This window comes from Xyrauchen texanus, chromosome 19 (genome assembly GCF_025860055.1).
Source record: "Xyrauchen texanus isolate HMW12.3.18 chromosome 19, RBS_HiC_50CHRs, whole genome shotgun sequence".
Classification (NCBI taxonomy): domain Eukaryota; kingdom Metazoa; phylum Chordata; class Actinopteri; order Cypriniformes; family Catostomidae; genus Xyrauchen; species Xyrauchen texanus.
The window spans coordinates 1,572,881-1,598,511 of record NC_068294.1 but is presented as its reverse complement, the minus strand read 5'-3'; the positions used below and the strand labels follow the sequence as shown (position 1 = coordinate 1,598,511).

Sequence of the window (25,631 nt, the reverse complement as noted above, 5' to 3'; positions counted from 1 at the left end):
TAGAAAAAGTGACTATTTTCAATGATTTCATGCTTTATTGGCATGAAAATAAAACTGCAGAGACATAATCAGCTTGCAGCCAATTCTTTGTCCCATTTAGGAATTTTACAATTAGACCAACTGACATCAATGTTCCATTACTATTTTTTATGCGATTAACCACTTAATTTATGTATTTTATATGTTGTGAACTTTCTTTGTACATACACTGTCTGCATTTTCTTTAAATAATATATTTTAATTACACCATCATCATACGTCACAAGATTAAGTGCTCCATTTATCCGCTTTGTTCTGATTTCAGTGATTGTACTTACATCTGAGATATCATTCATTGTCTGCAATTTGGTTGTTTGACCAAAATGTGAAATAAGCTTTGATATGGATTGAGTTGATGAAACAAGATGCACATGTCTCAGAGAGTGAGCTGAAAATGTTTGCAACACAACCCCCTTTTTTATTTCAAATGAAAAGAAACGTCTCGGGTTACATGTGTCCCTTTACAAAAAGCTTCACTATGATGCTGCGCTGCTAAGCGCTATTGGGAACGCAATACCCACGCCGCCGCACTGGGGTCTGTCCGGACCCCTACGATTGTGCAGTGTACTCACAAAAACGTGACAGGTCTCAGACATGAGCTTAGATGTCGACTCAAGGGCATAAGAGCCCGGAGTAGCATAAACATCTAAACCATTACATTTGATGAATGTGTGCAGAGAGGACCAGCCTGCCGCATCACAAACTTGTTCAGGCATGAGCGGACATGTCGACTCAAGGGCATAAGAGCCCGGAGTGCAGAACATCCAAACTATAAAAGTCCAATGAATGTGTGCGGAGAGGACAACCTGCCGCATCACAAACTTGTTTAGGCATGGGCTGAGATGTTGACTCAAGGACATAAGAGTCCGGAGTAGCAAAGCATCTAACCATAAAGTTTGATGAATGCGTGCAAAGAGAACCCTATCGCAACACAAACTTGCTGCAGAGGGAGACCTCTAGCCATGGTTTTTAGAGGTGGAGAGCCCTCTGGTAGAGTGCGCCCTAAAACCTACTGGCGAAGCTTGACCGCGCGCCTCGTGGGCCCGGGCAATAATGAGGATGCCTCTTGGAGGGCACCCTGCCCACCAAGCCGTGGCAAACCGCAGTGGCCACATAGAACCTGGCAGTGGCGAGGCAAGTGCCCACTGACAGTTCTTTCTACAGAAAATCCAGAACTGAAGCTAACTGGCAGTTAGCTGGTTCTGTAATATGAACTTTAGTAGAAGGAAATGTATGCAGGCGGATTTGTGCTATGTATGCGTCACCACGATCGGGGGGGGACTGGGCGACTCAGGGAGAAGTAGAGGAGACATTACGCTATCAACAGAGGCGAAGAGGTCGTCTTCTGCCCTGAAAAATCTACCCAGATCAGTTCCAAGTGGAGGGAGCCCTAGCACTTGAAATGGTCTCGATAACCTCAAGATAAAACCCTGTGAACCTCATTTGGTACCCTTAGGGGCCAGACATGAAAGGTTTCACAATTCGGGCCAAGGATGAGAAGGTCCTCCCTGTTCGGAGTCGCTCAAGGCGAGCCGTCGAGGAGAGGTATTAACTCCGAGAAACATATCCTGTTCGGCCAGCACAGCCCCATTAAAAGGAGGCAAGACCCTTGCTGGAGAACATTGCCAAGACTCCCGGGAGCAGAGAAACCGGGGAAAGAAACGCATACAGATGCATTCTGGGTCATGTATGTGTCTTAATGTCCAGACCCAAGGGGGCTGGATGATTTCAGGGAGAAGTAGAGGAGACATTGCACTATTCATAGAGGCGAAGAGGTCCTCTTCTGCCCTAAGATCTCACCCAAACTTGTTCCAAGTGGACAAAGCCCGGCATTTAAAAAGGTCTCGATAACCTCAGGAGAAAGCCCTGTGTCCCTCAGTTGGTACCCTTAGGGGCCAAACATGAAAGATTCCATAATTCGGGGCAGGGATGAAATAGTGCCCTGTGCCTGAGATAACAGTGCAACCTTGACCTAGCCTGACTTTGCTCAGGGTGATCTGAATGGACTCAAACCTAGCGGGAGACAGTTGTGCCCGCATTGTGATTGAACTCCATACAATGCTCCGATAGACAGTGTTCTGAGTGGGAGAGAGGACGCTTTTCTTGGCATTGAGCCTCAACCCCAGAGTAACAGATGAGCTAAGACGATGTCCCTGTGCTGAACTGCCAGTTCCTGGAACTGCGCTAGGATCAGCCAGTCATCTACATGATTCAGAATGCAGATGCCCCGGAGTCGCAAGGAGCCAGCGCTACATCATGCATTGTGAATGTGCGGGTAAAAAGGGCTAGGCCGAGTGAAAGAACCTGACACTGGAAGACTTCGCCCCCGGCAGTGAACCTCAGGAACTTTCCATGTTGTGGCAGAACTTCTAAATGAAGTATAGAAGTGCGTCATAAGATCGATGGTGACCAGCCAAACGAGTTGTAGGGCTTGAGACACGACTGTCTTGACAGGCATCATCTAGGACTTGAACACCCACGGGCAGTTCAAGCTTTAAGATCTAAGCCAGACGCCACCCCTCACCCTCCATGGGAAACGGGAAGTATATAGTGTAATAACCTAACTCTCTCTCTGGAAGGGGAAGACATACCATGGCCCCTTTAACCAGGAGATTTCAGTTTTTGTTTTCTTTTACGTAAAAAGAAATCCGGTTTACAGTTGTGAGAACAAGCCGTTGAAACACGGAAAAGTGGCGAGTGAATTAAATCCTGACGCCCTTATAAGACCCACAGAAAATAATGTATCTGGCAGAAGTTTCCATGCTACCAGGATCTCTGAGATGGGTATTAGATTTTAACACTTCCTGTTGAAGGGTTGTCGAGTGTTTCGCATCCTGAATAAAATGCAGGAACAGCGAAAACATCCAATTTTGACGGAAGCCTCTGCAACCCGAAACACCAAGAGGTGGCAGGAATGGAGGGACTTCGAGGGGGTACCGGGAGGGGTGAAGTGAAGCACGCGTCCCGTCTCGAGGGGAGCTACCCCCTAATCTAGGCGCAAGACCATCAGGGTTTTCTCTTACTAGAAATTATAGTCCTGAGGTCTTGCTTCGGGGGCTGGCGAGGGCGGCGAGACTGTCCCCAATCCTTGGGAGGAGGAGTACGACTCGCCATGCTTTGCTTTTGAGCCTCCCTTCAGACAGGACCGAGGTGGGTCTGAGGCTTGCTCGTCAAGCGCAGAACCCACACTCAGGTCATCCAGGAGGTCAGCCTGGTACGCCTGTAAAACAGCATAGTGTGCAGAGCAGCACCAGCCTGACCTGCTGCTTGATAAGACCTTCCCACTTAAGTGGAAGTTATCCTACAAGGCTTTGAGGGGAGAGAGGGCTTCTTAAGTGATGATGCCGAGCCTGGAGAGAGATTGCCCGCAAGCTTCTCTCCGACCGGCGGCATCTCTGAATACCCCCGTGCCTCAGCACCCATGATAGTCGAATATAATGATGTCGAGGGTATGTGAACACGGGAAGAATTTTTTTAATTTATTTATTTATTTATTATTTTTATTTTTTTTGGGGTTCCTCCATGAGCGAGAAAGCTCTTCATGGAGGTTATCAAAGAAGGGAAGGGACTCACGGAAGCAAGCGAGGCAAGCGCGAAGCACTTTGCCTGAAAGCAAATCGCAGTGCTCGCACCCGCCCTGCTGCAACGCGAGAGCAGCGTGCTCTTCCCCCAAACAAACAGAGCAAAAACATCGTTTGTGGCTTTCAGTCATTCTCTCTCTTTTTTTTATATATCAAGTCAAGTCAAGTCAAGTGGTTTTTATTGTCGTTTCAACCATATACAGTTAGTACAGTACACAACAAAACGAGACAACGTCCCTCCAGGACCATGGTGCTACATAAAAACAACAAAGGACCAACACAGGACCACATGAGACAACACAACGGAATAAAATACCTATATAAAATACCTATATATACCTATATAAAGTGCACGTGCAAACATGTGCAAAGTACGGGACAGTACAACAAATTACTGACAATGAACAGGACAATAGACACAGTGCAGCGACGACCAGTACTCAGTAGTGCAAAAAGATGACAGTTTCTAAAAACGTAAACATAACATACTATGAGATAGTGTTCTATGCACATAGCAGTTATTGAGGTAGCAGACACTTATAAAGTGACAGTAATTAAAGTGCAACTCAGGACACGTGTGTGTGTGTGTGTGTGTCAAACCAGTCTCTGAGTATTGAGGAGTCTGATGGCTTGGGGGAAGAAGCTGTTACACAGTCTGGCCGTGAGGGCCCGAATGCTTCGGTACCTCTTGCCAGACGGCAGGAGGGTAAAGAGTTTGTGTGAGGGGTGTGTGGGGTCATCCACAATGCTGGTTGCTTTGCGGATACAGTGTTTTTTGTAAATGTCTTTGATGGAGGGAAGAGAGACCCCAATGATCTTCTCAGCTGTCCTCACTATCCTCTGCAGGGCTTTGCAGTCCGAAACGGTGCAAGTCCCAAACCAGGCAGTGATGCAGCTGCTCAGGATGCTCTCAATAGTCCCTCTATAGAATGTAGTGAGGATGGGGGTGGGAGATGTGCTTTCCTCAGCCTTCGAAGAAAGTAGAGACGCTGCTGGGCTTTCTTGGTGATAGAGCTGGTGTTGAGGGACCAGGTGAGGTTCTCCGCCAGGTGAACACCAAGGAATTTGGTGCTCTTGACGATCTCCACAGTGGAGCCGTCGATGTTCAGCAGAGTGTGTTCACCTTGTGCTCTCCTAAAGTCAACAACCATCTCTTTTGTTTTGTCGACATTCAGGGACAGGTTGTTGGCTCTACACCAGTTCGTCAGCCGCTGCACCTCCTCTCTGTATGCTGACTCGTCGTTCTTGCTGATGAGACCCACCACGGTCGTGTCATCGGCGACCTTGACGATGTGGTTCGAGCTGTGCATTGCTGCACAGTCGTGAGTCAGCAGAGTGAACAGCAATGACTGAGCACACAGCCCTGGGGGGCCCCAGTGCTCAGTGTGGTGGTGGTGGAGATGCTGTTCCCGATCCGGACTGACTGAGGTCTCCCAGTCAGGAAGTCCAGGATCCAGTTGCAGAGGGAGGTGTCCAGGCCCAGCAGGTTCAGCTTTCCAATCAGGTGCTGGGGAATGATTGTGTTGAATGCTGAGCTGAAATCTATAAACAGCATTCGAACGTATGAGTCCTTATTGTCTAGGTGGGTGAGGGCCAGATGGAGGGTTGTGGCGATGGCATCGTCCGTTGAATGGTTTGGACGATACGCAAACTGTAGTGGGTCTAGTGAGGGGGGCAGCTGGGTCTTAATGTGCCTCATGACGAGCCTCTCGAAGCACTTCATGATGATGGGTGTAAGTGCGACGGGACGGTAGTCGTTGAGGCAGGACACTGAAGACTTCTTTGGCATGGGGATGATGGTGGTGGCCTTGAAGCACGTTGGAACGACGGCGCTGCTCAGAGAGATGTTGAAGATGTCGGTAAGAACATCTGCTAGCTGGTCTGCACATCCTCTGAGCACTCTGCCAGGAATGTTGTCTGGTCCAGCAGCCTTCCATGGGTTGACTCTACGTAGAGTTTTCCTCACATCTGCCGTGGTAAGACAGAGCACCTGCTCGTTGGGAGGAGGGGTGGTCTTCCTCGCCACCACGTCGTTCTGCACTTCAAACCGAGCGTAGAAGTCGTTCAGCGCATCTGGAAGGGAGGCATCTTTGTCACAGGTAACTGATGTTGTCCTGTAGTTGGTGATGGCCTGGATGCCCTGTCACATGCGCCGCGTGTCACCGCTGTCCTGGAAGTGACTGTGGATTCTCTGGGCGTGTGCGCGCTTTGCCTCTCTGATTGCCCGTGACAGTTTGGCCCTAGCTTTTCTTAGGGCTGCCTTATCGCCTGCTCTGAAGGTGGAGTCTCGGGACCTCAGCAGCGTGCGCACCTCCGCAGTCATCCACGGCTTCTGGTTGGAGCGTGTGGTGATGGTTTTGGAGAAAGTGACATCATCAATGCACTTGCTGATGTAGCTGGTCACTGATGCTGTGTATTCCTCCAAGTTGGTAGAATCGCCATATGTTGCAGCGTCCCTGAACATGTGCCAGTCAGTACACTCAAAACAGTCCTGAAGAGCAGAGATGGCTCCTGCTGGCCAGGTTTTCACCTGCTTCTGAAGCGGTTTTGTGCGTCTGACGAGCGGTCTGTATGCTGGAATTAACATAACAGAGATGTGGTCTGAGTAGCCGAGGTGGGGGCAGGGCTCCGCCCGTGCAGCGCCTGGGATGTTTGTGTAAACAAGATCAAGCGCGTTCGCCCCTCTCGTTGCAAAGTCCACATACTGATGGAATTTAGGGAGCACTGTCTTGAGATTCGCATGGTTGAAATCTCCGGCGACAATAAACAGTCCGTCGGGGTGAGCGTTCTGCAGTTCGCTCATAGCCCCATACAGTTCACAGACCGCTTCCTTAGCATTAGCGCTGGGGGAATTTAAACTCCGGTCATGTAAACAGTGGTGAATTCCCGTGGTAGATAAAAAGGTCTGCATCTAACAGTCACAAGCTCCAACAGCGATGAACAGTAACTAGAGACTAGCATAGAGTTCTTGCACCATTCCGTGTTGATGTAAACACACAAGCCACCACCGCAAGTCTTACCGCAGAGAGCTGTATTGCTGTCGGCACGAAACGAGGTGAGCCCGTCTAGCTGAATGGCGGCATCCGGAACTCTGTCGCTGAGCCACGTCTCCGTGAAAACAAAGACGCAGCAATCTCTAAACTCACGCTGCGTAGCCTGCTGGAGTCGGATATAGTCCAGTTTATTGTCCAGGGAGCAAACATTTGAGAGCAGGATAGACGGGAGAGCCGGCCGGCTAGGGTTTGTTTTTAGCCTAGCATGAACCCCCGCCCTCTTGCCGCGCTTCCACTTTCTCGCACACCGCTTACGACATCCTCTCCCCCGGCCACCGGCATCAGGCGACACCGAGGACTGGAGGCCTGGTCTCCGCAGCAAGCCGAGTACGCGTAGCGCCTCCTGCAGGTCATCATGCAGCTTGGTTTTTGCATGAGTCTTATATTTTAGTAGTGTCTGGCGATGGTAGACACGAACACCAGTTGCTCCGATGTCCATGTGCTGCAAAAGTCGGGCTTTTTAAACAAAAATAGCACCATTGTGGATCCGGAGTGGCCGCTGCGTGCTACCGCGCCGCCATCTTGGATCAGTACATATATATATATATATATATATATATATATATATATATATATATATATATATATATATATATATATATATATATATATATACACAGGTGAAACTCGAAAAATTAGAATATCGTGCAAAAGTTCATTAATTTCAGTAATTCAACTTAAAAGGTGAAACTAATATATTATATAGACTCATTACAAGCAAAGTAAGATATTTCAAGCCTTTATTTGATATAATTTTGATGATTATGGCTTACAGCTTATGAAAACCCCAAATTCAGAATCTCAAAAATTAGAATATTACATGAAATCAATAAAAAAAAGGATTTTAAATACAGAAATGTCGGCCCTCTGAAAAGTATAATCATGCATATGTACTCAGTACTTGGTTTGGGCCCCTTTTGCATTAATTACTGCCTCAATGCGGCGTGGCATGGATGCTATCAGCCTGTGGCACTGCTGAGGTGTTATGGAAGACCAAGATGCTTCAATAGCTGCCTTCAGCTCTTCTGCATTGTTTGGTCTCATGTCTCTCATCTTTCTCTTAGCAATGCCCCATAGATTCTCTATGGGGTTCAGGTCAGGCGAGTTTGCTGGCCAATCAAGCACAGTAATACCATGGTCATTGAACCAGGTTTTGGTACTTTTGGCAGTGTGGGCAGGTGCCAAGTCCTGCTGGAAAATGAAGTCAGCATCTCCATAAAGCTTGTCTGCTGAAGGAAGCATGAAGTGCTCTAAAATGTCCCGGTAGACGGCTGCGTTGACTCTGGACTTAATAAAGCACAGTGGACCAACACCACCCGATGACATGGCTCCCCAAACCAACACAGACTGTGGAAACTTCACACTGGACTTCAAGCATCTTGGATTGTGTGCCTCTCCATTCTTCCTCCAGACTCTGGGACCTTGGTTTCCAAATGAGATGCAAAATTTGCTCTCATCAGAAAAGAGGACTTTGGACCACTGAGCAACAGACCAGTTCTTTTTCTTTAGCCCAGGTAAGACGTTTGACATTTGAAGCCCATGTCCAGGACCCGTCTGTGTGTGGTGGCTCTTGATGCAGTAACTCCAGCCTCAGTCCACTCCTTGTGAAGCTCCCCCACACATTTGAATGGCCTTTTCCTGACAATCCTCTCCAGGCTACGGTCATCCCTGCTGCTTGTGCACCTTTTTCTTCCACACTTTTCCCTTCCACTTAACTTTCTATTAATGTGCTTTGATACAGCACTTTGAGAACATCCAACTTCTTTTGCAATTACCTTTTGAGGCTTTCCCTCCTTGTGGAGGGTGTCAATGATGGTTTTCTGCACAACTGTCAGGTCAGCAGTCTTCCCCATGATTGTGAATTCAACTGAACCAGACTGAGAGACCATTTAAAGGCTCAGGAACCCTTTGCACCCTTTGTAGCTGATTAGAGTGTGACACTTTGAGCCTACAATACTGAACCTTTTCACAATATTCTAATTTTCTGAGATTCTGAATTTGGGGTTTTCATAAGCTGTAAGCCATAATCATCAAAATTATATCAAATAAAGGCTTGAAATATCTTACTTTGCTTGTAATGAGTCTATATAATATATTAGTTTCACCTTTTAAGTTGAATTACTGACATTAATGAACTTTTGCACGATATTCAAATTTTTCGAGTTTCACCTGTATATGTATATATATATATATATATATATATATATATATATATATATATATATAATATTTTCTAAACAGAAGAGAAAAGAGTCACTGCACACTGCCTAACAAATTCTAACTCCTAACAGACGAAAGAAAGTTTTGACAGGGTTTGTGAAACACACAGCCACAGGATCGCTCTGAAAAAATAGTTTCTGACGACACCTGGTGACCCATCCATTTATAGCCTGGCCTCAGGTGCATCTAATGATTACATCAGCCGAGGCTATAAATTCCGGTCAATGTTCATTGACGTGTTACACACATTATTCACAGCTCGGTCACAACTAGGATTGTTCCCCATAGCGCTTAGCAGCGCAGCATCATAGTGAAGCTTTTTGTAAAGGGAACCGGCAGTCATCTTTAGTTTTCTTTGCTGTATAATGAATGTACATTTAGCCTCAAAAATATAAATTAGGAAATTAAATGAAGTAATTTTATATTTATTTAACAAAATAAAACCATGAGTGGTGCTGAAGACTTGAAATTACATTTCCAAAATTTAGTTACACTGTTGAGACAAAAAATACACATATTTTATAAATAATTTATGTGTAGCTACTGTTCTACAGAGTTGTAGATAAGGTTGTACAGCCATACATTATTACAAACACACACATAATACAAACACAAATAGAACATAAATTCAGGACCAAAAGTTTAAATGTGACTTGTATATGATTTTAATGGATTGCTGAAGTACTTTACATGAGCAATTAGGATTTTTTTTATAGTGTTAGCTAACTTTTCCCAAGAAATGAAGATTGTATAAGCATTTTAAAATTGATTGTCTCAACTGTATGACAAGTTCTTAATTTATAAATATAAATATTTTAGATTTAGTTTAAAATTCAAATAAATAATACAAGGCATAGTAAAATTCATTAAATCTTAAAATAAACATGTAAAATCATTACTGGTACAGCTGTTCATAATTTGTTGTGGTAAATTTTCCAACGTATACCTACAGTTTTGTGATGTATTGTCTTAATGTATGATGATTTCTACTCCCTCATTCTGTCTTATCTTGATGTTATTGTCTACCTTTTGAAATACAGCAAAAAAGTCTAGTAACACTGTGGTTAGAAATATAAGTTCAGAATTAAACTGTTTACCAAGAAGATGTACACCAATAATTAATACATTTTATATGACCAAAATTATTTTGTAGAAACAAATTCAGTGCCTAAATAAGCAGGAGAAAAGCTCGAAAGAAGGTGATAGAGGAGAAGGATCCTCGGTAATGTAATCCCAACAATTGCTTTTTCTCATTTTCAGGTGTGCATTTTTTCCTTTGTCCTCTTTTAGTGCTACTTGTGTTGATGTCAGATGTACTTCTTCGCTCTAGCTAGCTTAATGTTTCATTTAATTAAAAAAATAGATCCACCTAATCACAGATGTGTATTGTTTTGTTTACGTAAAATGCTAGATTATACACACACACACACACACACACACGCACAAATATAGCTGTATAGATGTACAGGTGTACCTAATTAAGTGACTGGTGAGTTTAGATCTAATTAGAGTTGCACCATATGTACATACTGTGTGTATGTATATATATATATATTTATATACATATATATATTTATATATATACACACACACTGGTGGCTAGAAGTTTGGAATAATGTACAGATTTTGCTGTTTTGGGAGGAAATTGGTACTTTAATTCACCAAAGTGGCATTCAACTGATCACAAAGTATAGTCAGGACTTTACTGATGTAAAAACCAGCACCATCACTATCTGAAAAAAGTATTTTTTTTATCAAATCTAGACATTCCCCATTTCTAGTTATCACTCCAACACCTTATCCTTGAGTAATCATGCTAAATTGCTAAATTGTACTAGAAAATCACTTGCCATTATATCAAACACAGTTGAAAGCTATTTGGTTTGTTAAATTAAGCTTAACATTGTCTTTGTTTTTGAGTTGCCACAGTATGCAATACCGGCATGTCTTATGGGAAATATTAGGTCACAAATGGCAAAAATAAACAGCTTTCTCTAGAAACTTGTCAGTCAATCATTGTTTTGAGGAATGAAGGCTATGCGATGATTGAAATTGCCAAAAAACTGAAGATTTCATACAAAGGTGTACACTACAGTCTTCAAAGACAAAGGATAACTGGCTCTAACAAGGACAGAAAGAGATGTGGAGAGCCCAGATGTACAACTAAACAAGAGGATAGTAAATCAGAGTCTCTAGTTTGAGAAATAGATGCCTCAGCTGACAGCTTCATTGAATTCTACCCACTCAACACCATTTTCATGTACAACAGTGTGGAAATAAGGCCTGATTGTGTGTCTGTCTGCGGGAGAGGGAGAGCGGGAAGGCTCGTCACCTGGGCTGTCATTTTCATTAACAACTGTCTCTTGTTATAGTGATGGGGGAGGGAGACCTAAAAAGTAATCAAGTCCCTCACCAGCATCCAGCAGAACCAACATCAGGCCCTCAGGGATTTATGCCCGGATCAGGAACAGCATTTCCAACTCCAGGAGCCTGATCGCTAGAGAGGGGGATGCATGTAAACTGTGTGAGCTGCGGGAAAGTCGGGCAATGACAGGATCAGTGTCCAGTTATGGAGGTGGGGACACCGATCCGGATCCTTGATGCTCTGCAGGCCACCCCGATCAGGCAGGGATGTTTCGGATACCAGTGATTTTAAAAGGGGTACACTCTTTTTCCACACTCACATCTCTCTCACAAAAACTGCTTTCTATCATCTTCGTAACAATGCATGACTCCACCCCATTCTTAGCACCAAAATGCAGAAACTTTTGTTCACGCCTTTATTAATTCTAGACTTGACTATTGTAAAGCCCTCTTTTCTGGCCTTCCAACTAAAACAATAAACAAACTGCAGTATATCCAGAATTTAGCAGCTAGAGTCTTCACCTACTCAAGGAAATACTCTCCCATCACTCCCATTATTACACTGGCTACCTGTCTCCTATCGTATCCAATACAAAATTCTCCTTACAACATACAAATCTTTACATGGTCTTGCGCCCTCATACATCACTGACCTCGTACGCCACTATACCCCACTACGCAAACTCAGGTCATCTGATTTGGGCCTATTATTCATTCCATGTTGCAAGTTGAGGCTTTTTGTACACTTGCCCCTTTGCTTTGGAACTCAGTCCCTCATTCTCTCCGTGATCACACCTCCATACATGATTTCAAAATCAATCTCAAAACATATCTCTTTGACCTATGCTTCTCTGACTCTTAAAATATTTTGTTTTTGTTTTGTTTACTCTCTTCAAACTCAAGCTCACTTTACAGGATGGAAGCACAACAGTATATAAAATAAACGCATTATTATTATTACATATCAAGCTTTGGTGGATTCATTTTGTACCCAAACCTCTATCCACCAATGCTTGGTGCAAAATGGTGTGTGTGCACAGGAATATTCACAGGTATCAGATGGTTAACATTGAGATACTATTTAGAGGGGAAAGCATTTAATTCCAAAGTTAATTCCTGCCTCACCCATCCACTGATTTTGGGAATGAATTGGCCTGATTTTAGGAATTTATTAGGGGAAATATGTGTGGATGGGTCCTGTAAAATGTTGTCTCGGTGTGTGACATGCAATTCTATGGCTGAGGAGGTGGTGCCAGGGCCGTCTGTGTCTGCTTCGTGTCAAGATGATGCAAGAAGGGGAATTTCTGTCCTCGGAGGGTTCCCAGAGGGGGATTTCCCTCTAGAGCTTTCATGTGATGAGTCCCTCAAACACAGGTTTGACCAAGTGAGAGTCATCAGCTCCAGCCTGACATCACACTCACATACCCATATTTTTCAATTATTAAAGATCGGTTGTATCGAGTGATGCAGGACACTCAAAGGAAAGAAAATACAATTATATAACCAAGTTATTAGTACCGAAGAGCCATTGGGAAACCCTCTTCCAGGCAGCTCACCATAATCCAATGGTTGGTTATCTACAGTCAGAAGTTTACATACACCTTAGCCAAATAAATTTAAACTCAGTTTTTTACAATTCCTGACATTTCATTGTAGAAAACATTCCCTGTCTAAGGTCAGTTAGGATCACTACTTTATTTTAAGAATGTGAAATGTCAGAATAATAGTAGAGAAATGTCATGGTAACTGTTGTAACAGCTCGGGTTACATGTGTAACCCTTGTTCCCTGAAAAAGGCGGAACGAGATGTTGCGCTGCTAAGCGCTACGGGGAACAATCTTGCATTGTGAGCAGCTGTGAATTTGTGTGAAACACGTCAATGAACATTGACCTGAATTTATAGCCTCGGCTGGTGAAGATCATTAGATGCACCTGTGGCCAGGCTATAAAATAGAGGCGTCACCAGCGTGTCAACAGATACCTTTTTCTGAAGAGCAGTCCTGGGACGTCCCAGTGCGGCAAAGCAGAGCAACATCTCGTTCCGCCTTTTTCAGGGAACAAGGGTTACACATGTAAACCGAGACGTTCCCTTTACAAAAGGCTTCACTACGATGTTGCGCTGTTAAGCGCTACGGGGAACGCAATACCCACGCCGCCTCACTTGGTGCTGTCCGGACCCCTACGGTTGTGCAGTGTACTCACAAAAACGCGAGAGGTCTCAGACATGAGCTTGAGATGTCGACTCAAGGGCATAAGAGCCCGGAGTAGCATAAACATCTAAACCATTCAATTTTGATGAATGTATGTGGAGAGGACCAGCCTGCCGCATCACAAACTTGTTCAGGCATGAGCTGAGATGTTGACTCAAGGACATAAGAGTCCGGAGTAGCAAAGCATCTAACCCATAAAGTTCGATGAATGTCCCAAACTCGTGCCTGAACAAGTTTGTGATGCGGCAGGATGGTCCTCTCCGTGCACATTCTTCAGTTTTTATGACAGGCTCATGCCTGAACAAGTTTGTGATGTCGACTCAAGGACGTAAGAATCCGGAGTAGCAGAAACATCTAACCCATGAAGATTGATGAACGTGTGTGGAAAGGACCAGCCTGCCGCATCACGAATGTGTTCAGGCACGAGCCTGCCATAAAAAACTGAAGAATGTGCGCGGAGAGGACCAGCCTGCCGCGTCACAAACACGTTCAGGCATGAGCTTGGAATGTTGACTCAAGGACGTAAGAGCCCGGAGTAGCATGAACATCCAAACTATAAAATCTGATGAATGTGTGCAGAGAGGACCAGCCTGCCACATCACAAACCTGCTGCAGAGGGACCCCTCTAGCCAAGGCTTTAGAGGCGGCGACCCCTCTGGTGGAGTGAGCCCTGACACCTACTGGCGAAGCTTGACCGCTGCCTCATAGGCCAGGGCAATAGCATCCCTCACCCAATGTGACATAGTCTGCTTGGTAGCGGCTGCCCCCCTGTTGCGGCCCCCAAAGCAGACAAACAATTGCCCAGACTTACGCCACTGGCTAGTGCGGTGGACATAAGTTTGAAGGGCACGGACTGGGCAGAGTCCGTGAAGACTTTCCTGCTCCGGCATTAAAAACGGCGGGGAGCAGAAGGCTTCCAGATTGACAGGGTGTAGTGTCGAAAAAGGCACCTTAGGAAGGTAGTCAGGATGAGGATGCAGGATAGCTTTGGCCATACCTGGGGCAAACTCTAAACAGGCCGGCAAAACAGACAGAGCCTGTGTGAATGTGCGGGGTGATAGGGCTAGGCCGAATGGAAGAACCCGATAATGGAAGGCTTCATCCCCGAAAGCGAACCTCAGGAACTTCCTGTGCTGTGGCAGAATTCCAATATGGAAATTTGCGTCCATGAGATCGATTGTAACCATCCAATCGAGATGTTGGATCTGAGACATGACCGACTTGACAGTTAGCATCTTGAACTTGAACACCCTGACCGAGCGGTTCAAGCCTCGAAGATCTAGAATCGGACGCAACCCCCCACCCTTCTTGGGAACCAGGAAGTATCTGCTGTAATAGCCTGACTTTTTCTCTGGAAGGGGAACATGTTCTATGGCCCCTTTTGCCAAGAGATTTTGCAGTTCTTTCCACAGTAGACATGCCTGCTCTGGACTTACGGTAGTGGGAACCATGCCGTTGAAACGAAGAGGGCGGCGAGCGAATTGAATTCTGTAGCCTCTTTCTACTGTCTTTAGAACCCACATAGAAATACCTGGCAGAAGTTTCCACGCTGCCAGGTTCTCTGAGATGGGTACTAATTTCAACACTTCCTGTTGAGGGGGTGTTGAGTGTTCCGTGTCCTGGACTAAGGCAGGAAGAAACGGTACACCCAACTCTTTGTTGGAAGCCTCTATCACCCGAAACACCAAAGGCGGCGGGAGTGAAGAGGTTACGTCAGGGTATCGGGAGGGCCGAAGTCCCGAAGGGAACTACCCTCACAAAGTTGGGTACTAGAACGTCAGGGCTTCCTTCTTTTAGAGATCACAGCCCTGAGGTCCTCCTTGGGCGGCTGCTGAGGGCGACGAGCCTGTCCCCAGTCCCTACGAGGGGGAGCATGACTCACCACGCTCTGTTTTTGAGCCTCTCTCCTAGCAGAGGCGGGGCGATACTGGGTGGCCGATGGCCCCGCCCCCTGAGTGCGGCAAGGAAGAAACTGCCCAAAGGCTTCCTCATGGCTTTTCGCCTCCTGGAATCTGGAGATAACCGTATTCATGGCGTCTCCGAAGAGACCAGAAGGCAAAACCGGGCATCGATTAAGAAAACCCTGTCCCTATCTCGGATGCCTGACAGGTTAAGCCATAAATGCCTCTCCGTACTGACTAAAGCGGACATAGACCGGCCAATAGCACGGGCTGACTGCTTGGTCGCACGGAGAGACAAATCCGTAGCTCGACGAAGCTCTGAAAAGGCCTCTTCGTCGAGAGTTTCACCCGCACTCAGATCTTTTAGCAGGTCAGCCTGGTACGCCTGTAACACAGCCATGGTGTGCAGCGCAGCACCAGCCTGACCTGCCGCTTGATAAGCCCTCCCCACTAGCATGGAGGTAGTCCTGCATGGCTTAGAGGGGAGAGCAGGTTTTTTCAAGGAGGATGCCGAACCCGGCGAGAGATAACCCACAAGTGTCTCTTCGACCGGCGGCATCCTCGAATACCCTCGCGCCTCAGCACCCACGATAGTCGAATATAACTACGTCGAGGGCACGTGAACGCGCGAGGTATAAGGGTTCCTCCACGAACGAGCAAGCTCATCGTGGAGGTCATCAAAGAAGGGAAGGGACTGATGAGGTGTTCCCTTCTCTAGACAGAAATCTATCCTCTAATTTGGAGCGTTTGGGGGTTTCTTGGTCACGTGGCCAGTCTAATTGAAGTCTGGCCACAGCACGAGTCACCACATCGAGTAACTCCTCAGAGGATTTTCCATCATGTTTTGAGTGCTCTGATGTGGGTAACTCGAAATCTATAGACCCAAGGGAATCGAGGTCCCCCTCCTGAACTGAAGAGGCGCCGGAGCGCGCTTCAAGAACACGAGAAGGACCAGCCGGATCTGGGGAGAGAGCGAGCGAAAGGGACGCACCTGTCTCTCGCTCCTCAGCCAGATCCATACGAGAGCCCCATGAATGAAGTGCGGGTGCTGGCTCTCGGAAGCGAGGCGAGCGCGAAGCATCCCGACCGAAAGTAGGTCACAATGCGTGCACCTGCCCCGCCCCAACGCGAGAGCCGCGTGCTCTTCCCCAAACAAACAAAGCAAAACTCATGCGTGTCCTTGTCCGTCATGAGACGTTGACAAGCAAACACGCATCGTTTGCTCTGTTTCTCCGTCATTCTCTCTTTTTTCTTCTTTTTTTTATATATAAAAAAATATTTCAGAGCAGAGAGAGAAAGAAAGTAAGTTCTGCGCACTGCCTAACAATTTCTAACTCCTAACAAAGAGGGAAGAAAGTTTTCTAGCAGGTTGTGAGACACACAGCATAGTATGCTCTGAATGAAAAATATCTGTCGACATGCTGGTGACGCCTCTATTTTATAGCCTGGCCACAGGTGCATCTAATGATCTTCACCAGCCGAGGCTATAAATTCAGGTCAATGTTCATTGACGTGTTTCACACAAATTCACAGCTGCTCACAATGCAAGATTGTTCCCCGTAGCGCTTAGCAGCGCAACATCGTAGTGAAGCCTTTTGTAAAGGGAACCTATGTTCCCTGAGGGAGGGAACGAGACGTTGTGTCGAATGTAGTGATACAAGGGGTCTTCATTGGGAGCCTCGCGTACCTCTGAAATTGAGAAAAGGCCAATGAGAAACTGGCAGACAGAATTTGTATGTACCGCCCCCAGACATACAAGTATAAAGAGAAACATGTGAAACGTGCGTCTGTCAGTCAGGTTTTTGCACTGAGGAGCTGAGAATAAGTGTCAAGTAATAAGTAATAGTGTCATGGCAGAAGGGACACAATGTCTCATTCCCTCCCTCAGGGAACGGAGGTTACAACAGTAACTGTGACATTACCCTTCTGTCACTCACTCGTGACAGATTGTTCCTCGTCCTCCCTGATCTTGAACAAGAAGGCTCAATGGGGGAAATGCATACTTGCGCAGCCCTTGGGTCCAGCTGTGTGCCAGCTGTGTGCCAGCACGTCTGTCCCGACAGGTTTCGCCCAGCGGAGAGTGGAGGCTCCACCCCCAGGTGGTCTAGCTGATTTGGGGCGGCACAGGTAGATCTCTTTGCCTTCCAAGACAATTCTCACTGCCCGCTCTGGTACTCCCTGGCAGAAGCCCCTTTGGGGACAGACGTGCTGCACACAGCTGGCCCCGTGGGCTGCGCAAGTGATCGCTCTTTTTTTTGTTGAGAATGTGGGTACTGCAGCCTGTGCGGCGAAAGAAAATAAGGAAAATAAAGATTTTCCTTCCGGCCCTCCACCGGGGAGCGAACATCTGACTGCCTGGGTCTTCCGTTGTCCAATTCTAGGGGCTCAAGGGTGAACGCAGGCTGGCTGGGAGGCGAGCCACACTCATCCCGAGCCCAGACGGAAGCAAGTGAGCATGCGGGGGGGGGCGGGTGGTTTGTGGGGATTTACCAGGTGAAACAGAGCCCACTGCCATCCCCAAGTCACCTCCATCGCAGCCGGGTCGCCCTCGATTCTGTGGGAAGGAGCGACGCAGGGGGTGACTGAAGTGGTGTTCACTTTAAGAAATGAAAGCAGCGACTGCAACACTGCCATGGTCATGTTCTCGAAGTGAGTACATGAACCATCCACAAACACTGCCTCAGTGTGATCGCTGCCCAGGCACACTATGGCACGTCTATGACCGTCAGTCTTGGAGAGATATCAACCCCATCCAGGAACTACACAGAGGTGGAAAGGCATCTTTAAAAAGAAACATACTGAAAAGGACGTTCCACGACTGATGTGTATTGCTCTTTTGTGAGTGAAAGTAAACTCTTTTAGAGAAATCAAACTCTTTTAGGAGGGAAAAAAACTATTTTAGACAGAAGCACTGTCGAAACGCCCAGGGGCGTGGAGTGCACAGCGTGAAGAGAGAAAACGCTGCTGGAAATGTGCCATAGGATCCAACAGCAGTGCTCTTGCCAACAGAGATGAGTGGAACAGCGGTGAAACTTCAGCTTGCTGCTTCACAACCGCTTGGCTCCAAAGAAAAAATCTGACTGACAGACACTGACCCGCTTCCCTTTATACATGCAAATTCTGTCTGCCAACTTCTCATTGGCCTTTTCTCAAGTTCAGAGGTACGTAAGGCTCCCAAGGAAGACCCCTTGTGTCACTACATTCGACACTTCATTGAATGAGTGACAGAAGGGGAACTAAAATATATATTTCAACTTTTATTTATTTTATCACATTCCCAGTGGGTCAGGAGTTTACATGCACTTTGTTAGTATTTGGTAGCACTGCCTTTAAATTGTTTAACTTGGGTCAAATGTTTTGGGTAGCCTTCCACAAGCTTCTCACAATAAGTTACTGGAATTTTGGCCCATTCCTATAGACAGAACTGGTGTAACTGGGTCAGATTTGTAGGCCTCCTTGCTCGCACATGCTTTTTCAGATTAAGGTCAAGGCTTTGTGATGGCCAGTCCAATACTTTTACTTTGTTGTCCTTTGGAGGTGTGATTTGGGTCATTGCCCATTTGGAAGACCCATTTGCGACTGAGCTTTAACTTCATGGCTGAAGTCTTGAGATGTTGCTTCAGTATATCCACATAATTTTCCTTCCTCATGATGCAATCTATTTTGTGAAGTGCACCAGTCCCTCCTGCTGCAAAGTACCCACACAACATGATGATGCCATCCCCATGCTTCACGGTTGGGATGGTGTTTATTTGGCTTGCTAGCCTCACCCTTTTTCATCCAAACATAATGAATGTCACTATGGCCAAAACTTTCCATTTTTGTTTAATCAGACAATAGGACATTTCTCCAAAAAGTAAGATCTTTGTCCCCATGTGCACTTTTTTATGGTGGTTTTGGAGCATTAGCTTCTTCCTTGCTGAGCAGCATTTCAGGTTATGTCGATATAGGACTGTGGATATAGATACTTGTCTACCTGTTTCCTCCAGCATCTTCACAAGGTCCTTTGCTGTTGTTCTGGGATTGATTTTCACTTTTCACACCAAACTACATTCATATCTAGGAGACGGAATGCATCTCCTTCCTTGAGCGGTATGATGGCTGCGTAGTCCCATGGCGTATATACTTGCATACTATTATTTGTACAGATAAACATGGTACCTTCAGTTATTCCTTGTGAAATTCACAAGGAAAAACATCAAATAATGTGTAGTTGTAGTGCTTTCAATATAGCAAAGGGTGAATGTAATTTAAAAATCACTCCTTTTTGTTTTTATTTGCATTTTTCAGACTTTTTAAGAATTGGGATTGCAAATGAACACTAACCAAGATTAACAGATGCTTTACAATTTTTTTTATTATTGTCCATTGAAAAGTGTGAAATTAAGGTTGTATATATTACGTATAAAATGATACATTATACAGCATATATTGTACACACCCATTTTTTAGCCCATAGTTCCCTTTCAAATGTGGTGTCCCCCCATGGTTCTGACATGGCTCTGACACAGTTCAAACACTACAAATAATCACAAGGTCATTCGGTCCTAAGGGAGCTGGAGCTTCTTCCCATGAGTCTCTGCTGTCTACACACAAACATCTGCTGATCTCCATATTTCCTTTCTCATGCTCTCTGCAGTGAGGTCAAGATGTGATCTCTACAGTTTGATGAACCTCTATAGAGCTTTAATTTAATTAAAAACACTGAATTCTAGTACTTCCAAGGTTTCCAAGTGAGTATTTACATAATTTGACATTATTTCTATTTTATTCTGCTTTCTAAAGACTGTTCAGAAATCATGAGATCAGTCTTGATTATTTTATTTACAGCACTTGTGATGTATCTCACTAGGGAGTTTCTCCTCAACACTGTCAACTTTAGTTTGCTTACCGAGGTTTGAAAGGCACACTGTAAGGTTATTAGGAAGGTTCTCTCTAAAGATGCTTTGGAACAATATTTATTGTGTGTATTAAAATAACTGTATTTATTTGTATACTGTTTATCCATAACTTTACTCTAATAGTGGATACACTTCCAAGGCTTTGTTGTGAAATCTTTGCTAATTTTGATAAAGTAAAAGTAACTGAAGTTTCTCATATTTCAAAATAAGGATTTACTGAATTGAAACAACATGTGCTTTCTTAATATTTGGTGCATTTATAGACAAATTATACGACAGGCTTTTGAGGTATATCTCTCAATCATCATTACATTATGTTCATGCCCACCACAAAAAACAAAACAAAAACACATAGAGTTACTCGCATATAATTTCTAAAAGCTTTATTTAAAGTGTGAAATTATATTGATGTATTTTTATATATGCAGCCTTCACACAATAAATGGGTTTTTATACGTTTTATACTTAAACTTGCTATACCCAAGGGCATCTACATAGTTGGGGTCCTTGACATCATAAGTTTGAAAAGTTTTTTTCCTGATGCTAATGATCAATTTTATCCCGTATATTTTGTGGAGATATGCAATTGTTTTATTTTCTAAATACCAAAGCAATAAAAAGTGTTTATTGCACATACAAATACACACATATAGTTGTTTTATTATCTTTGTTTTTTTCTATTCTTTTATCATTTTTATTATTTACATTTTTGATGATTCTAGAGTTGTGATGAAGTTTCAGTCTCTGTATGAGAATGTCGAGCAGACAGCAGTGAATCACTCAGAAGTCTGGTCCTTCCTTCTTCAGGTTTTTGTAGTCTGTGTTAATGGCCACAAACTAAGTGACATTGGAGAGAAAAACATCATTAAGTTTTATATAACAGATGCTGTCTTTACTCTTGGTGATTGAGTTAATCATTTTGCCATAGTGAATAGGAACACCTGTGTCTCCCATTCACTGCAACCTGACTTTGAACAGAGGCGATTTTAGGGTCAGTGAAAGACCTTTTTTAGATGTACACTACCGGTCAAAACTTTTGAAACCCTTGACTGAAATGTTTCTCATGATCTTAAAAATATTTTGATATGTTTGAAATTACTTTTGTTGACAAAAATATAATTGTGCCACCATATTAATTTATTTCATTATAAAACTAAAATTTTATATAAAAACAAAGTTAATTAAATTGATGACTTGGACCAAATAATAAAGAAAAGAAGCCAATAAGTGCCCAACATAGATGGGAACTCCTTCAATACTGTTTAAAAAGCATCCCAGGGTGAAACCTCAAGAAGTTGGTTGAGAAAATGTCAAGAGAACATGTCGTTTGGTTACGTATGTAACCTCTGTTCCCCGAGGGAGGAAACGACACGTTGTGTCGGAGAAGCGACACTAGGGGTCTCTCTTGAGCGCCGATATCCACCTCTGATCTATGAAAAAAGACCTATGAGAGTTGGCAGCCAGTATTTGCATGTCCCGCCCCCGGACATACGGGTATTTAAGTGGCGCAAATACGGGAGTTCATTCAGGATTTTTCTGAGGAGCCGGAAATGGTCCGGCCACAACAGTGGCTCGGTTCAGCGACATGGCGGAGGAAAGACACAACGTGTCGTTCCCTCCCTCGGGGAACGGAGGTTACATACGTAACCAAACATTCCCCTTCTGTCGCTCTCTCCACGTTGTGTCGGAGAAGCGACACTAGGGGACCCATTCCAATCTTGCCATGTGCTGAACTGTGTACGTGGACTGCCGATACAGAGGCGGGCAGGGATTCATCCAGTGCCGCACATCATCTGTACCTGGCTGCACGTACCCTTCCCCAATGCTCCATACGAACATCGGGATCCTTCTAGTTACCCTGAGAGGGAACAAGGTGATGTTTGCCAACATAGGAATGGACCAGCCTGGCTGGGCCTCTTTTCTCTCTATGTTTCTCGCATAGAGCAATCACGGCCGGGGCCCTTACACGCATATAGGGAAGGGGGTCTTACCCAGACCCTGCGGAGACCACACCTGCCCTTTTTCTTGGGGAGGAAAAGTGGTAGACACGTCACACGGCCGTCTTAGGACTCGTGTGAAAAGTATGGTGCGGTGGTAGATCCAGCCTCGAAAGGGGGGAGTTGCTACAGCACGGCGACCGGGGCAGCTGTAACTGCCTAAGGGAGACACGGGGGTCCGCTCGTAAGGGGACAGAACCGTGGAATTACACACAGGGGGAGTCCGAGCAGGAGGCCTTACCTGTGGAGCACCTATACCAGTACAGGGTAGCCATCAGGGTACCCACAGTGGCTTGGGTCGGCGAGTTCCTCCGCTGAACCGCGGACCCGGAGGGCTGGGGAGGAATCGACCAGGGTCCCGACTCGGAGTGGGGCGCCCTGGGAAAAAAGGCGCACTACTTAACCTTGACGTCAGAAAAAGGCCGCAGGGCGCAAGCGATCCACCCGGCCAGTCAGTCTATGTGTTACCGAGTTCTACGGGCTCAGACCTGAGAAAACACGAGACGCAACCGACTCAACGCGGAGGTTGTAAAACCTCGCGAAGGTGTTGGGTGTTGCCCAACCCGCGGCTCTACAGATGTCTGCTAGGGAGGTGCCCTTGGCCAGTGCCCACGAGGACGCAACACCCCTTGTTGAGTGAGCTCGGACCCGCAAGGGTAGGGGCACGGCCTGGGTGTGATAAGCCAGTGTGATGGCGTCAACAACCCAGTGGGTGAGCCTCTGTTTGGAGACGGCATTCCCTTTCTGCCGTCCCCCAAAGCAGACAAAGAGCTGCTCAGAGCGTCTGGTGCTCTGTGTGCGGTCCAGGTAAATGCGCAGGGCGCGCACTGGACATAGCAACGAAAGGGCTGGGTCTGCCTCCTCCCGGGGCAGCGCTTGCAGGTTCACTACCTGATCTCGGAATGGTGTGGTAGGAACCTTGGGCACATAGCCCTGTCGCGGCCTTAGGATCACAGACGTATCCGCCGGATGGAACTCCAGGCAAGTGTCACTGACAGAGGACGCTTGCAGGTCCCCGCCCCTCTTGACAGAGGTGAGCGCGATCAGTAGGGCTGTCTTAAGAGAGAGGGCCCTGAGTCCAATTGATTCAAGTGGCTCGAAGGGGGGTCTCTGGAGTCCTGCCAAGACTACCAAGAGATCCCAGGAGGGAACTAGGCCTGGCCAGGAGGGATTCAACCTCCAGGCGCCTCTCAGGAACCTGAGGATCAGGTCGTGCTTACCCAAAGACTTGCCGTCTACAGGATCGTGGTGGGCGGCAATGGCGGCAACATACACCTTGAGGGTGGATGGGGACAGCCTCCTGTCCAGCCTCTCCTGTAGGAACAGGAGCACTGACTTGATCGCGCATCTCTGCGGGTCTTCGGTTCGGGAAGAACACCAATCTGCGAACGAGCGCCACTTTAGGGCGTAAAGGTGCCTGGTAGAGGGGGCTCTGGCTTGGTTGATTGTATTCACAACGGTCGCCGGTAAGCCGGCTAGCTCTTCCGCATCCCGTCCAGGGACCAGACGTGGAGGTTCCAGAGGTCTGGGCGCGGGTGCCAGAGTGTGCCCCGTCCCTGAGAGAGGAGGTCCTTTCTCAGGGGAATTTGCCATGGAGGAGCTGTCGTGAGAAGTCTGAGTTCCGAGAACCAAGTCCGAGTGGGCCAGTAGGGGGCCACTAACGTGACTTGCTCCTCGTCCTCCCTGACCTTGCACAGCACCAGTGCAAGAAGGCTCACTGGGGGAAATGCGTACTTGCGCAGCCCCGAGGGCCAGCTGTGAGCCAGCGCGTCTGTCCTGAGGGGAGCCTCTGTTAGGGCGTACCAGAGCAGGCAGTGGGAGGTTTCCTGGGAGGCAAACAGGTCTACCTGGGCCTTGCCAAACCATTCCCAAATCAGCTGTACCGACTGGGGGTGAAGCCTCCACTCCCCGCCGGGCAGGCGTTGTCGTGATAGCGCGTCCGCTACGGCGTTGAGCTTGCCGGGGATGTGAGTGGCACGCAGCGACTTGAGTCGCTGCTGGCTCCATAGGAGGAGATGGCGGGCGAGTTGTGACATGTGGCGCAAGCGTACGCCGCCTTGGCGATTTATGTACGCCACCACCGTGGTGCTGTCCGATCTCACGAGGATGTGTTTGTCCCGAACTAACGGGAGGAACTTCCTGAGAGCAAGAAGGACGGTCAGCAACTCCAGGCAGTTGATGTGCCAACACAGGCCCCTTTCCAACGGCCCGCTGCTGCGTGCCCGCTGCACACGGCACCCCACCCGGACCGGGAGGCGTCGGTTGTGACCAAAACGCGTCGGGACAGCTGCTGCAGGGGCACTCCTGCCCGTAAAAAGCAGAGGTCTGTCCAGGGTCGGAGTGTTTTGAGGCAGGCGGGGGTGATCCTTACCCGATGCGTGCCGTGGTGCCATGCTTGTCTCGGGACTCGAGTCTGGAGTGGTCTCATATGCATCAACCCCAGCAGCGCGACCGCCGCGGAGGACGCCATATGCCCCAGGAGCATCTGGAAAAGTTTTAGAGGGACCACTGTGCCTGGCTTGAAGGAAGCGAGGCAGTCCAGCACCGACTGAGCACGCTCGCTCGTGAGACGTGCTGTCATCGAGACTGAGTCTAACTCCAACCCGAGAAAAGAGATGCTCTGAACCGGAGTGAGCTTGCTCTTTTCCTAGTTGACCTGAAGCCCCAAGCGGCTGAGGTGCCGGAGCACCTGGTCTCTGTGTGTGCATAGTAACTCTCGAGCGTGTGCTAGGATGAGCCAGTCGTCGAGGTAGTTGAGAATGCGGATGCCGGCTACTCGTAGCGGGGCAAGGGCCGCCTCTGCGACCTTCGTGAAGACGCGAGGGGACAGAGACAGGCCGAAGGGGAGGACTTTGTACTGAAACGCCTGGCCATCAAACGCGAACCGTAAGAAGGGTCGGTGTCGCGGCAGAATTGAGACGTGGAAGTACGCGTCCTTCAGGTCTACCGCTGCGAACCAATCTAGATGCTGAACACCAGCCAGAATATTTCTCTGCGTGAGCATTTTGAACGGGAGTTTTAACAAGGCCCGATTGAAAACTCGCAGGTCCAGGATTGGTCGTAAGCCGCCACCTTTCTTGGGTACAATGAAGTAAGGGCTGTAGAAACCCTTCCTCATTTTGTTTGGAGGGACGGGCTCTACCGCGCCCTTGGCTAAGAGGGTCGCGATTTCCGGGCGCAGGGAACTGGCATGCTCGCCGTGTACTGCGGAAAGCGGACGCTCCTGAAGGGGGCGGAGCCGGGCAAACTGAATTGGCGTAACAGAGTCGAATGGTCCGGTGCAGCCAGTGTGACGCGTTGGGAAGTGAAAACCACGCTTCCCAGCTCTGCGCTTAGGGGCACCAAAGGGACGAGTATTTTGGACGT

The 25,631-nt window shown here is 47.0% G+C and overlaps 1 protein-coding gene across 3 annotated transcripts in view; it reads right to left on the bottom strand.

Annotated features, from left to right (window-relative positions):
- LOC127660257 (NADH dehydrogenase [ubiquinone] 1 alpha subcomplex subunit 4-like 2) overlaps positions 1 to 25,631 on the bottom strand; it is a 60,938-nt gene that overhangs the window by 23,738 nt on the left and 11,569 nt on the right. For 2 of the 3 annotated variants that reach the window (XR_007972620.1, XR_007972619.1), the window contains exon 4: positions 20,974 to 21,105. Coding sequence is in view for 1 of the 3 variants with exons in the window: in XM_052150396.1 (XP_052006356.1) it covers positions 21,049 to 21,105 (57 nt within the window). In the remaining 2 variants the exon portion in view is untranslated. Of the gene's footprint in view, positions 1 to 19,736; positions 21,106 to 25,631 lie in introns of those variants that run through there. The other variant, XM_052150396.1, reaches the window with a different exon arrangement.